Source organism: Pan troglodytes, chromosome 9, assembly GCF_028858775.2.
Source record: "Pan troglodytes isolate AG18354 chromosome 9, NHGRI_mPanTro3-v2.0_pri, whole genome shotgun sequence".
Lineage (NCBI taxonomy): Eukaryota > Metazoa > Chordata > Mammalia > Primates > Hominidae > Pan > Pan troglodytes.
The window spans coordinates 53,280,214-53,294,677 of NC_072407.2; the positions used below are offsets into that span (position 1 = coordinate 53,280,214).

The 14,464-nt window shown below is 34.0% G+C and overlaps 1 protein-coding gene across 1 annotated transcript in view; it reads left to right on the forward strand.

The window, feature by feature from the left end:
• LOC451709 (NADPH oxidase 4-like) overlaps positions 1-14,464 on the forward strand; it is a 78,479-nt gene that overhangs the window by 11,840 nt on the left and 52,175 nt on the right. The window contains exon 2 of the mRNA XM_054661779.2: positions 9,120-9,177. Coding sequence (XP_054517754.2) covers positions 9,120-9,177 — 58 coding nt within the window. The remainder of the gene's footprint in view (positions 1-9,119; positions 9,178-14,464) is intronic.

A 14,464-nucleotide genomic window follows, 5' to 3' on the forward strand; every position in this document is an offset into this window, starting at 1 on the left:
TTTGGATTATTTTTTTCACTAAATTTAAATGGACAGCAGACCCAGATGAATAATAAAGCATAAAGTTTGATTTCAGTAAATTGATAACTTGATAACTTTGATCATTTGTGTACTTATGCCTTCTAATTACAGCCCTCTAAAAATACATCGGATTGGTTTTTAAAAATGTAATCTGTAAAAGCCTTTCTGCCGATTGCTAACTAAATGTCAACATCTACCATGTAGTCTTAGGAATCATTAAGAATACAACTGAGGGTCATAGATTTAGAAAGATATTTAATCCACCCTAAAGATGAGATACTGAATTAGGTAATATCTAGAAGTCTCTTGCATGCCTCCTTCCAAGATATTTATATCTATAACTACCCCCGAATATCTATTTAGAAACAGATATCTAAAATTATGGGGATTGTTGGATCTAGACAAGTTGCTTTTAAATGAATTCTGTGAAAATAAAAGATCTCAGAATATCTGGGAATCTTCAGTAAGAGAAGAATAATGAGAAAGAATAGCATTCTAAAATATTAAAGCATATTATGCAGCTGAAATTTAAAAAATACTATGGGTTTATCAATGAATTTGATAGAGCTAGGATGGAATATAAAACTCAAAAATACATATGTGAAGATAGTTTATGATAAATGCGGAATTTCAGATCATGGTGAAAAGAATTTTTCAATAGTGGTAGGACCACAGTTTTACAGCCATTTAGAAAAATAAATAAAATGCAATTTTAGAAAGCTAGATCCATGCTTTATGAAAATAAGAGATTCCCCTCCCCCCCTTTTATTTTGAGCATTTACTTTAGAAAACTTGTAATTATACATACTTGATACTATTTCTGAAAAAAAAAATACATCCTTTTGAAACCTAGGCAAGATTTTTTCAGCTTAATCATCCAGGAATGTCTTTCTCAAGGACCTGGAAGCTGTCTCTTTGAAATGTAAACATCATTAAAAAAAAAAAAAAAAAAAAAGATGTTTGTTTCTCTTCTAAGTAAAGCCAATTCCAATTAGCTAAAATAAATGGTCACCCCAGTTAGCTGGTAAAGTTAAAGTGGTGCTGTCAAGCCCTCTTACTCGAAGACTAGTTATTATTTATCTTGATAATATGTGTGTAATGGGCTGTATCTGCTTGGCTATATAAAATTTCTTTCTGTCTTTGCAATCTCTTTGTGGATTGCCTGTGATATGCTCACATTCTAGATTAATTCTTATTCAATAATGATTTTTTTTTGTTTCTCTACTACTTTTCTAGGAAAGATTTCTAGGTTGAGAGATTATTTTATCACCAATATTGCTAATACAGATTTTCTGTGCTGTAAATAGCCTTTGTATTAGTTTGTTTTCACACTGCTATAAAGAATACCTGAAACTGGGTAATTTATAAAGAAAAGAGGTTTAATTGACTCACAGTTCCACATGGCTGGGAAGGCCTCAGGAAACTTACAATAACAGCAGAAGGGGAAGCAAGACAGCAGGAGAGAGAGAGAGGCAGGGGAAACTGCCAGAAACTTATCAAACAACCAGATCCTGTGAGAAATCACTCACCATCATGAGAACGGCATGGGGAAACTGTCCCCATGATCCAATCACCTCCCACCAGGACCATCCCTACCCTGCCCTTGACATGTAGGGATTACAATTTGGATTACAGCTGGAGATGAGATTTGGGTGGGGAAACAGCCAAACCATATCAGCCCTGTTTTTATATTGGTTCTCTTGTCCGGGTTGCAATTCTGACTAGGACCCTGTGTGGGGTAAAACACTGTGGGATGGAGATGGGGCAGGTTAACTAGCCTGGTTTTCTCTGGGGTGAGTGGCAGGAGATATCTATCAGCTGGGATTAAAACCAAGCACATTGCTTCCAGAATTTCTTACTGCTTGACTTGAATGAAAATGTTATTACTGATGATAATTTGGGGGCATAATCTCATGCCAGCTGGTATTGGAATAATAGTAAGATGTGTAATAAACATATGTGAGTCTTGAGAATTCCGCTCTCATTTTGACTCAACAGTAAGTTACTTGATAAAGTTTGTCCTACAGTCTCACTTCTTCTCAGCAGAATTCTTACTGTGTGATCAGATACTAAATTCCTTTCAGTTTATTCCCAGTAAATCTGATGGAATGTCTAGATTCTGCAGACTTTGATCCAAAGACTGAACTAAATCCAATGAACTCAAGAGAACAACTTTTAAGTAGTTATTAAGCCAATATTCTGTGTTCAGACCTGTGCCTGGGACTGAAAGAACATAAATAAATGTAACTGAGGAATTGTTCTTTCTCTTTGATCTAAATGGTAACTTACCTAGGGGATGAATGGGAGTGGGCAGATCTGAAGAATGGAAGAATCTGTTGTAATAGTCTAAATGTGAGGCAATGAATTATAAGGTTTCCATAATACAGATGCAAAGAGACAGAAAGATAAACTACCATAAGAATTAAAGGAGCTTGATAAGTTCCTCTGCAAAGGCTAAATTAAAATGAGACATAAATGATCAATGATTGACACAAGATAGTACAGCAGATAAAAATATGGATTTCGGTGTCTGTGAGAACTGAATTAAAGTCCCAGATCTGACATTGGAATTCAACAGTTACATGATTCTTCTCAGTTTCAGTTTTCTTAGAACAAACAGTACTTCCTTCAGAAATGTATTATAAAGTTAGTGTTTTTAAAACTACAGGTTATGCCTTTTTCTTGAGAAATTAACTTTACAGTTTAATGAGGAACAGATAGCATTTTAATAAGAAAGATCTGGAAAAGAAAAGTAGAATGCATCACTCATGGTAAAAATAAGTATTTTTGTAACACTTTATTCTAGTGATTGTATATATGTGTGTGAGTGTGTGTGTGTAGGAGAATCATTGGATTAAAAATTAAAATATAAATATTAGGTATTTATGAGAATCCCACAGCCAATATCATACTGAATGGGCAAAAGCTGGAAGCATTCCTTTTGAAAATCATCACAAGACAAGGATGCCCTCTCTTACCACTTCTATTCAACATAGTATTGGAAGTTCTGGCCAGGGCAATCAGGCAAGAGAAAAAAAAATGGTATTCAAACAGGAAGAGAGGAAATCAAATTGTCTCTGTTTGCAGACGACATGATTGTACATTTAGAAAACCCCATTATCTCAGCCGCAAAACTCCTTAAGCTGATGAGCAACTTCAGCAAAGTCTCAGGACGCAAATCAATGTGCAAAAATCACAAGCATTCTTATACAGCAATGATAGTGAGCCAAATCATGTGTCAGAAGTGGGAACACTGATGTTTAGAAAGATTAAGTAGCTTGTTGAAGTTTACTTAACTGATGGATCCTAGATTCAAACCTAGGCATTCTGATTCAGAAACTCCTAAGTTTTTACTACAAGGCTTTATTTTTTTTGGAGAGGTCTGTACTTCTGAGAATTTGATCTTAGTATTTGTTTAAATGCCTTTATCTTTACTGCTTTGAGATTGTGATCTGTCTATTCATCTATGTCCCTATATCAGATAGATATAGAAAATAAAAATGCAATCATTTATTAGTATAATCATATATTATTTTGCCTTTATGTTTTACTAAATTAAAACTCTGAAAGAAAACGATTTCTTTGTAAATCAAAATAGTGTCAATTTTTTTTTAAAGGATCAGCAGTTCAAACAGACTTCTTTTTAAAGAGGAGGATTACATTGAGAGTTCTTTACTTTTTTGGAAGTAAAAGGAATGCATATTTAAATTTTGATTTTTACTTTTATAGAACAAGCGTCATAGAAAGTGACTTTGATTTATACAGAGAAATAGTAGGCATCTATAGGATGAATTATATATAATCAATCAACTATTAAACTAAAATAATGTGTATTTATTTATTATAGGTATAAATGAAGAAAGCAATTATTCTAATTTTGAAACACGTCATGCAAGCCATGCATAATACAATAAACATTCTGCAGTGCACATTTTTTCCAGGAAATTTAATTTTTAAAAAAGCAACATAGATATGCTTCTGGTATGAGAAATGTTACTACTGATAACATTTTACCATTTTCTCAAAATTAAAAAAAAACTATATTGATGAAGGATTGGCTTGTAATTAAGTCTATTTAAGTTATTTGTGCAAATGTTGGAAACAGACATATTTTAACTTCTGAAATACCTAGATAACTTTGTTCTTCAACTTTTGGTTATACAAATGAAGTACAATTGTTCAAAGTAAATTTCTTGGAATTATATTGATATTTCTGTTCAACAGTATGCTTTAGGTCTGAACAGAAAATCACTATTTGCTTAGCATTAGCTTCTCTGTCCATCAATGTGGTAAGTACCATAAGGTAAAGAAGAGCAATATATTGCATGATCTCTAGTCATCCAGCATTGATCATTGATTTGGAATTTTGAAAAATCAATAGGAAAAGCTAGACGTATTATAAAACTGCATATTTTTAAAATGTAAACACTCATGTGTTATTTACATGAATGCTAGCAATTCAGAGAATTATCAGTGTGGGCTAGAAATTCTAGAAAATATTAGGCTTCAAAGATGAGGTGATAAGACATTGTTGACTGGTTTTTCTACCTAAGCAGACTTCTACAGTAAGAGAAGTTGCTTCATATGATTTTCTAAGGTCATTTTTTTTTCATAGAATCTTAAATTTTAAAGGAAGCTGAAAAGATATCTTGATCAAGCCTCTTTTAAGCTCCTCTACAATTTATCTACTAAGTCAATGCCTGATTTTGAAGATGTCTATTGTGTCTTAGGGGAAGTTCTAATTCTCACAATGTTCTTTCTTTTTTGGTTGGAATTATTTTACTGTAATTTCTGTCTAGCTATTTAAAAGTCTGTGATTCTGGAGGCCATGGAAGTTAAGTTGCCCACTTTTCTAAATTCTATTCATCTGTTTCTCACGTTGTGATATTTCAGATCTCAATTTTCTGAACTGTCTCTTTGAATATATTAACAATTAGTATTAATTGAATGCTTCTCTTTTACTAACATTTGCTCTCATTAAATCCTCCTAACAATCCTGAAAATTGATTATTATTATTATTATTGTTATTATTATTCTCAATGTTCAGCTGAGAGAGTAGGAGCAGTGAGAGATAAGTTGCTGAGGGCCGTGGCTAGTAAGTAGATTTCCACTTTGAACCCAGGTATCAGGTACCAAAATTAACATTCTTAACCACTAAGTTATGCTGGCCCCCATTTGGCAACACTTCTCTGTATCCCTTTTAAAACTTACACCAAACTAAATGTTCTTGGAGTATGTGATCTGATTTTGGCAGAGTGAAAGTCTCACTTTCTTCACTACAAACATTGCAATCGGTATTATTTAGGACCCCAATTTTTTGTTCTATGATTATCTGTGCCCTTGGCTTAACCTGGTTTTCATTCTTGTTGTATATTTTAGCAATTCTCTTCATTTTTTATAAATATAAATCTGTTGCATGCCACCCTAAAAAGATGACAATTCATGTACACTAAACTAGATGTTTCTTTTTAGTGTTAAAATACATCTTTAAAATACATTAATTTTCTTCTCCAAGATGTTAGTATAGCATAGAAATTAAAAGATACATCACTTAATACCCGTATGAGCTTGGCAGATAATTTGTCCTTGATTTTTGTTAGCAATTAAATGGGATTCATAAAATCACTGATATCATAGTGTTGTCTTGGGTTTAAAGTAATGCAGCAAAGTAGGCAGAATATAGACATACTCAATAAATGTTAGTAAGAACAAATTATACTAGTACCAGTACTTATAGCTTTGTAAGAATGACACTCCACATTTAACTTTGAAAAATCAGGTTTTTTGATAAAGACACAACACTTTTGAAAAGCCCAGATTTTCTTATCAGCAAAGTAATTTGATGAACATAGTGAAAACTACTTAGCAGCTCAAAGGAATATTCCTTGATATGGCAACAATTATAATATTCTAAGATCTCTAAAATTCTATTGATTTTTAGCAATAAAGGTTTATCTTTGCAAAACAAGCCTTCTTCCTGAGGAATTTTTTGTTTTGATTTTTAATATACGTTTTTAGGAGGTTGCGTTAAAGATATTCAATTCCTAAGATACCTGGTTAAAACAAAACAAAACAAAACCATTTCCTCTTTCCAAACATGTATAGAACTGGATATCTCTTTCCTCATTTTCTTTTGAAAAACTCAGGAGATGCATACTGCTATTCTCACTTACTGATAAAAAGGATATTGGAGGGAAAATAAATTAAGAATGTCACAGAGCCTCTGCTTAAGAGCCTAACCCAGCTCCTTTCGAAGAAATGTGGAGGGAATGCATTGTAAATGAGATTTGGCACTTTAGCTTCTGCAATCTTACCATAGTCAACACTCCCACTGGCTTTAGCTTGGAGAGTGCTGTGTGGGTGGTGATTGTATTTTATGTCTTTATTTAAGTGAGTGAGAGAGACTATAATGTGATAATTCTGGAAATGATAGAGGGGAAGATCCTCCTCAAATGTTTGGATGGCAATGACAGCACATTAATAGTGTAAATATTTTTTTGTGCTAGCTCTGCTGCACCTCTCAGATCTTTTTATTATATGAATGATACCTGAATTATTCTTTTAAGCAGAGCTCTTTGCCATTTGGTACTACCTGTTAGCAAGAGTTAATCATAGAGCATGATTTATCTTCTACTTGAATCATTTTTTTTCTAGGAAATCTAAAAGGAGTATTTTTATGTGCATGTTTTTAAAAACATTTATTCTTTATGCCGGGGGCACACAGTGGGCAAGCTTTTCAACAGTGACATTAATGAACCCCCAGCAGTGTCATAGGCGGATAGTTTAACAGGGAACATCACAGGAGTTTAGACTCAAGACGTTAACCAGGGTGAGACAGATATTGTGGGGGTTGGCTTATTGTGCTGACTGGAAAATAACCTCCATCTATTACGGCCTCGGGCCTCAGGAGGAGGACATTAAGGATATACTGTTAGGGGATAGAGATATTTATGCAATATAGTGAAGTGTTAAGGACTGCTGATACCCAAGTATCTTCTCTTTTAGAAGCCACTTTGGTGGAAGTCTTCCTTCACCCACACTGATGTGGCAGAGGGAAAAGCTTGGTCATCTTGCTGCTGGTGGGAGGCACTTGCTCTTCTTAGAATCTAGTCAAATTGCATTTTGAATGGAATGCCCACAAGCTGTATTTTAAACAATCCTATTCTAGTACTGAGGGAGAAAATTTTTACTTTCCTCTACATTCTTTTCAGTTTCCCATTTCTTGCCTGTACATTTGCAGTGACTTTGTAATTTATTGTCCAAACCAGATACTTTTTAAAATGAATGGGGATGCTATTGATGATTCAGCAGTGGCTATAGAAAAACTAGGTCATATAGGTATTCTACCTATTCCTAGGCAGTGGGGAAAGTTTTAAGAGAGGCTAATGCACTGTTTGAGCTAGAGCCACAAAAGGAGTCCTTACCTTGAATAGGGGCTCTGCGTGTGTATTTGAGAAACAGAACCTTCAAATAATACACACTGTAGGTTTGCCTAGCTTTGTCTCACTTTAGAGATTGTAATTAGATGTCCACTACCATGGTCATTGGAAGGCTGAGGATTTGGGTGTTCATGACAGTGGGTAAAATCTTTTATAAACTCTCTATCACTGATACAGATGACCTGTTCTAATACTTCCTAGATGCCTAGTTTCTAATGAGTCTGGCACACTCATTATCAGTTTGGTGCCCATTATTTCTATCACAAAATTCTACTTCTCCTTCCATAGGATAGGGGTTTTTAACATGGCTCCATAATCCCTAGGACTCATTGAATGCATTCAGGGATTCATTAATTCCTGAAATACATACACACATATATCTGCATATTTATGTATATGTTTAATTTTGAGACACATATGTATATTTTTGTATAAAGCAAGTTTCTCAACTTTCATTAGATACCCTAAAGTTTGTGTGGTCAAAAATGTTTCAAAAAATATGGAATTGAAGTTTTTAAAGCTAGATTTTAACCTAAAAGCTATAATATCTAATATCACATTGACACATTTTATATAGCCTGCTTCAGTTTTATTTAGAGTTAGAAACACTGCATTGTGGGAAAAATAAAAGCCACTGGGGCATTTTTTTCCTTCCATGAAGGCTACTGGAAAGAGAACTTGACAAATATAATGAACAACTTAACAATTGCATTATCATTTTAGAGGATAATAATTATACTATTCATAATAATTCTCTAGTTATAGATAATGTTGAATATGTGACACGGACTATTCTTAGCACTTTACACACACACACACACACACACACATTTTTTTTGTTTGTTTTTAATATGCACAGTACTATAAGTTCTTCTATCATTTCTATTTTACAGATGGGGAATTGAAGCATGAAAGATTAAATCAAGTAACTGTCCAAAGTCACACAGCTAATAACTGAAAAAACTAAGATTGAGCCCATGAAGTTTGACCCCTGAATTTAACTTCTACCCTTTTCTTGAATTATTGAATTATTTATTCATCATTTAGAAAGTACCCTTGCTTATGAATGAAAAATATTTATGTCGTGTAAAAATCTAGGATATATTTTTCTATTTATCCATGTAAGTTGGTGAGTATATATACATATATGTTTGCCTGTTTTGAATAAGAAGTTCAATTTTGATTCAGGGTACATAGAGTTCAAGGTTTTGAAGGTGAAATCTAACTAGCTCCCAGAAAATGGAGTAAGAAGAAAATGGCTTCTTTATGGTGCTGCCTGATAAATTTCCTAAAATGTTTGACCTTGTTAAGATACATAATAATATAACTTTATAATATAATGTAATCATTTTATAATAAATCTAATAATAAAATTATATTTATGTGATACTTTACTTGCCAGAATTCTTCCATGTAACCTGAAAATAACAATGAAGAAGACTAGGATTTAAACTGGAGCAGATAAAAATGCTATGGAAGAGATATTCTTATCAGTATTTTATTGCCAGTGTGTCTTTATAAAAGGATTAAGTCAAAACATAGCAAAGAAAGCAATGGGGAAAAGACATTATTCATCATATAGAAAAATCAATTAAGTCCACAGATTTCCAAAACCCATACCTTTTAGAATTTTGCTATGAATTTTCTCTAAATATTAGATTACCCATCAAGTTATTATTCAAATGTGAGGGACGAAATTGATAATGGAATTCCAAAGTAAATACATAAACGAACCCAAGTAAGCATGCAATTTGTGAATTACCATAATTTTGCTATCCCAAACATTTTGGTATTTTGACTTTAAATATAGTGAAACAAATGCCCTGGGTTATAAAACTGAAGAAACAGGATTGATTCCTAGAAGATCACTAATCTTAGACAAATCAGTTTTCTATAGAGCTTCCTGATTTGTGCAATAAAGAAAAATAATTGTATCTCCCAGACCTATTAGAAGAGAAATATTAGCTATTGTACATAAAATTGACACTATACACACACATATATATACACATATATTTTTATTGTTGTCTATGTAATGTTCTCCATTTAAAAAACTTTTCTATTTTTAATTTTTATGAATAGACAGTAGGCGTATATGTTTATGGGATACATGAGATATTTTGATATAGGCATACAATGTGTAATGATCACATTTGCATAAATGAGATATTCATAATCTCAAATATTTATCTTTTCTTTGTGTTACATACAAATTGTACTGTTTTCATTATTTTTTAATGTACATTATTGTTGACTCTAGTCATCTAATTATATTTTTATAACCAATACTCATCCCCACTTCTCCCCATCTCATTCGCAGCCTCTGGTAATCATCATTCTACTCTCTATCTTCACGAGTTCAGTTTTCATTTTTAGCTCCCACAAATAAGTGAGAACGTGTGAAGTTTGTCTTTCTATGCCTTGCTTATTTCACTTAACACAATGACCTCAGCTCCACCCACGTCGTTGAAAATGAGAGGATCTCCTTTTTTTGTGGCTGAATAGTACACCGTTGTTATATGTAGCACATTTTCTTTATCCATTTATCTGTTGATGGGCACTTAGTTTGCTTCAAAATCTTGGCTATTGTGAATAGTGCTACAATAAACATGCAAGTGCAGGTATCTCTTCAATATACTGATTTCTTTTCTTTTGAGTATATACCTAGCAATAGGATTGCTGGGTCATATGGTAGTTCTGTTTTTAGTCTTTTGAGGAACCTCCAAAGTTTTCTCCATAAGGGTTATGCTAACTTACATTCCCACCAACAGTGTGTATGAGGGTTCCCTTTTCTCCACGTTCTCACCAGTATCGGTTGTTGCCTGTGTTTTCAATAAAAGCCATTTTAACTGTGGTGAGATAATATCACATTGTAGTTTTACTTTGAATTTATCTGATGATGTGATGTTGAGCACCTTTTCATACACCTGTTTGCTATTTGTATGTCTTTTGAGAAATGTCAATTTAGATATTGTGCCCATTTTTAAATCTGATTATTAGATTTTTTTCTTACAGAACTATTTGAGTTATTTATGTATTTTGGTTATTAATCTCTTGTCATATGGATAGTTTGCAAATATTTTCCCCCATTCTTTGGGTCAGATCTTTACTTTGTTGATTGTATCCTTTGCTGTGCAGAAGCTCTTTAATTTGATGTAATTCCATTTGTCTATTTTTGCTTTGATTGTCTTTGCTTGTGGGATATTACTCAAGAAATCTTTGCCCAGTCCAATGTCCTGGAGAGTTTCCCCAGTGTTTTCTTTTAGAGGTTTCATAGTTTCAGGTCTTAGATGAAGTCTTCAATCAATTTTGATTTTTTTAATTTAGGAAGAGATAGAGATCAAGTTTCATTCTTCTGGTATGTTGTATTTCCATTATCATGCATTTCAAAAAGTTTGAAAATTTCCTCAATAATTTCATCATTGACTCACTGGTTATCAGGAGTATATAGTAAAATTTCTGTGTATTTGTATAGTTTCCAAAATTCCTCTTATTGATTTCTAGTTCTATTCCATTGTGGTCAGGAAAGGTGCTTGATATTATTTCAAGTTTTTGAATGTTTTGAGACTTTTTTGTTAGCTAACATATGATCCTTGAGAATGACCCATGTGCTGAGGAGAAGAATCTGTGTTCTGCAGCCATTGGATAAAATGTTCTGTAAATATTTATTAGGTCCATTTGGTCTATAGTGCAGATTAAGTCTGATGTTTATTTCTTGATTTTCTGTCTGAAAGATCGGTCCAATGCTAAAAGTGGAATGTTGAATTCTCCAACTACTGTTGTATTTTAGTCTCTCTCTCTCTCTTTAGCCCTAATAATATTTGCTTTACATTTTTGTGTGCTGCAGTTTTGGGTGTATATATATTTACAATTGTTATATCATCTTGCTGAATTGACCCCTTTATTACAATATGATTTGATTTTTTTTGGTCTCTTCTTATGGTTTTTGTCTTGAAATCTATTTTGTCTGATATTAAGTATAGCTTCTCCTCTTCCTTTTTGGTTTCCATTGGCATGGAATATGTTTTTCCATCTGTTTATTTTCAGTCTATATGTATCTTCATAGGTGAAGTGTGTTTCTTGTAACCAGCAGATCGTTGGGTCTTTTTGTTTCTCCATTCAACCACTGTATGTCATTTGATTGGATGGTTTATTTCATTGACATTCTATGTAATTGCTGATAAGTATGGCCTTTCTGGTACCATTTTCTTATTTGCTTTCTGATTGTTTTGTGGTCTTCTCTTTCTTCTTTCCTTCCATCCTGTCTTCCTTTTGGTGAGGGGGTATGTTTTAATTTCTTCTTTTTCTATTTTTTATGTATCTGTTGTATGTTTTCTGATTTGTGGTTACAATGAGGCTTGCAACCAATATAACCCACCTCAGGCCCACAGTGAGGTACTGCGTAGCTACTGCCTATGTTCATTCAAGGCCCAAGGGCTCCTCAGTCAGCTTGTAGTGAATGCTTCCTGGCCTGGGACTTTTACTTCAGGATAATGCATTCCCCTCTGGCCCAGGGAGTGTCAAGAAATGTCATCTGAGAGCCAATGCCTGGAATCAGGGAACCTTGCTTGGTGCTCTACCCCACTGTGGCTGAAGTGGTATGTAACCTGCAAGACAAAGTCCCATTCACTCTTCCCTTTCCTTTTCTCATGTAGAAGGAGTCCCTCTCCATAACAACCACAGTTGGGAATTTGCTGGCTCACACCTAAAGCCAGAACATCTCTCAGTCTCACCCAAGGCCCATGGCTAGTACTGCCTGGGTACCACTGCTGGTTATTCAAGGGCCAATGGCTCTTTAGTCAGAAGATGATTAATCTTGCCAGGACTGGGTCCTTTTCTTCAAGGCAGCAAGTTTCTTGCTTGCCCAGGGTGTATCTTGAAATGTCATTCGACAGTTAGTGCCTAGAATCAGGGCCCAGGGCCCTATCCTACAGTGGCTGAGCTGGCATCCCAGAGGCAGGACAAAGTCCTCTTTATTCATCCCTCTCCTCTCTTCAAGCAGAAGGAAGAGGTCTCTCCCAGAACTGTGAGCTGTGTTGCCTGAGCTTGGTAGAGAGGTGGTGCAAGCACTCTCTTGGCTGCTCTGGCTAGTGTCTCACTGGGGTGTGTGCCCTCCATGTCACTGGCTGTGAGCCCTGTACAGCACCAGGACTTGCAAGGAATTTCAGTCCTTTAAACCTAGACTGCCTTTCAAGTTTATTTACAATCCCAGAGCACTTTAGCCCAAAATGGCAAGGCTTGCTGGGGCTTAGGTTTTGACTGCTGGAATGGGCAATTCCTTTTTGGCTAGGACTGGGTCTAAATGCTCCCTCTGTGGGCTCTGGCTGAGTTCTTCCTGGTGTTGCTTTTCATTGTAACAGGGCAACACTGAGTTCTCTTCTCCCTAACCTCCTTATGTATCTGTGAGTTCCAACCCTAAAAAGAAAAATAAAATAGAACATTGTGCCATATTCTAGGTAAACTAGAGTGGTATTGGGGATAGGAGTGTTTATTACCCATCTTTATGCAGGGAATCCCTTTCACATATCACTCACTCAGTATTTACTGGATGAAGCTGAATTGCATTAATTAGTTGAAGCTAGGAATGTGTTGTCCTTCTAGGCTCTTCCAATTTTCCTCAAGTATCAAGGCATTACAGATGACAATAAAGGATAATCTCTAAATTTGTTTAACTATAACTTGGACTGTCATTTTGTAACTATCATGTATATTTAGTCTTATCTAGGTAATTAGTTATTATGGCAACTAGTATATTGATTCCCATGCCAAAGGAATTAGCTTTTAAATCTTAACTATGTTGATTATATTGTAGACTGGCACATTTTTGTTCGGGGTCTTTATGCAGCTCTGTGGCTAAAAATTCTGAAAGAAAAAAAAAACCCATGCCTCTTATTTTACTTTATTTCATTTTATTTTATTTTATTTTTTTTGAGACATGGTCTTTCTGTGTTGCTCAGGCTGGTCTCAAAAGTCTGGCCTCAAGTAATGCTCCCACCTCAGCCCCTAAGTGCTGGGTTTACAGGCTTGATCCAGCATGCTCAGACCCAGCTCTTCTGAATTGTTTTATTTCACTTTTTAGTTCTTCAATTTTTCACTTAAATATATGGGGTGAAAAATATTATTGAATAATTAGATCTCTCTTAGATGGAATCCAAATTCTTCTCCTCCATAATATTTACATATTTTCAATATGTTAATAAATACAATGTCCTATATAACTATGATCTTTAAGATATAAAGTTTTTTTACCTTTATATCTTTTGTTTGCCAACTTCCAATTTTGTTTGCCAACTTCCAATTTTGTTTGCCAACTTCCAATTTTTTATTCATTGGATTTTTAAATTTTATGTAAAAAGTAGTATTTCTCTATAGTAATTATGGACTAAGATCTTATGGTTTATTCACATTTGTTGATATTTTATGCTGTAAGCCAGTTGGCAGTAGGGATTAAGGTCATGTGATATTTTCCCCATTAAAGATGCCTTATATTTCTATAGTTTGTATGTATATATGTCTGCTTATATACATAGATATAGTATATACAGAGCATTTTTATGTATGTGAAGTCATTTATGCTATAAGTTGTATATATTAATGGATTTTCTTAAACTTCCAAGCTGCGAGTTTATTTTTTCCCCAGTTTTGGAGATAGACCAAATACTTTTTCACATAATTTTTATCTCAGTTTTTCTGCAGGGAACTTTTTTATATTAGCCAGTGTTTACAGCTGGTATTATAAGATGAGAAAGTTGGGGGAAAGGAGAAGGAAAAAGGACTGTATTTATTTAATAAATATTTTCAGTATAGTACTGTTTTTCTGAAACATGAAATAAATATTTTATCCTCCACTGTCATTTTAGTGAAGCATGAAAGCTGAAGAAATACTGAGAAGTAATGGATGCTTACATTTTTTTTTCTTTGCAAGGGGTCAAAGCTCTTCCTTTTATATACCTGTGAAGTAGAGAGGAACAGGTACTATTTCTCTTTTTGAGTTAAGGAAACT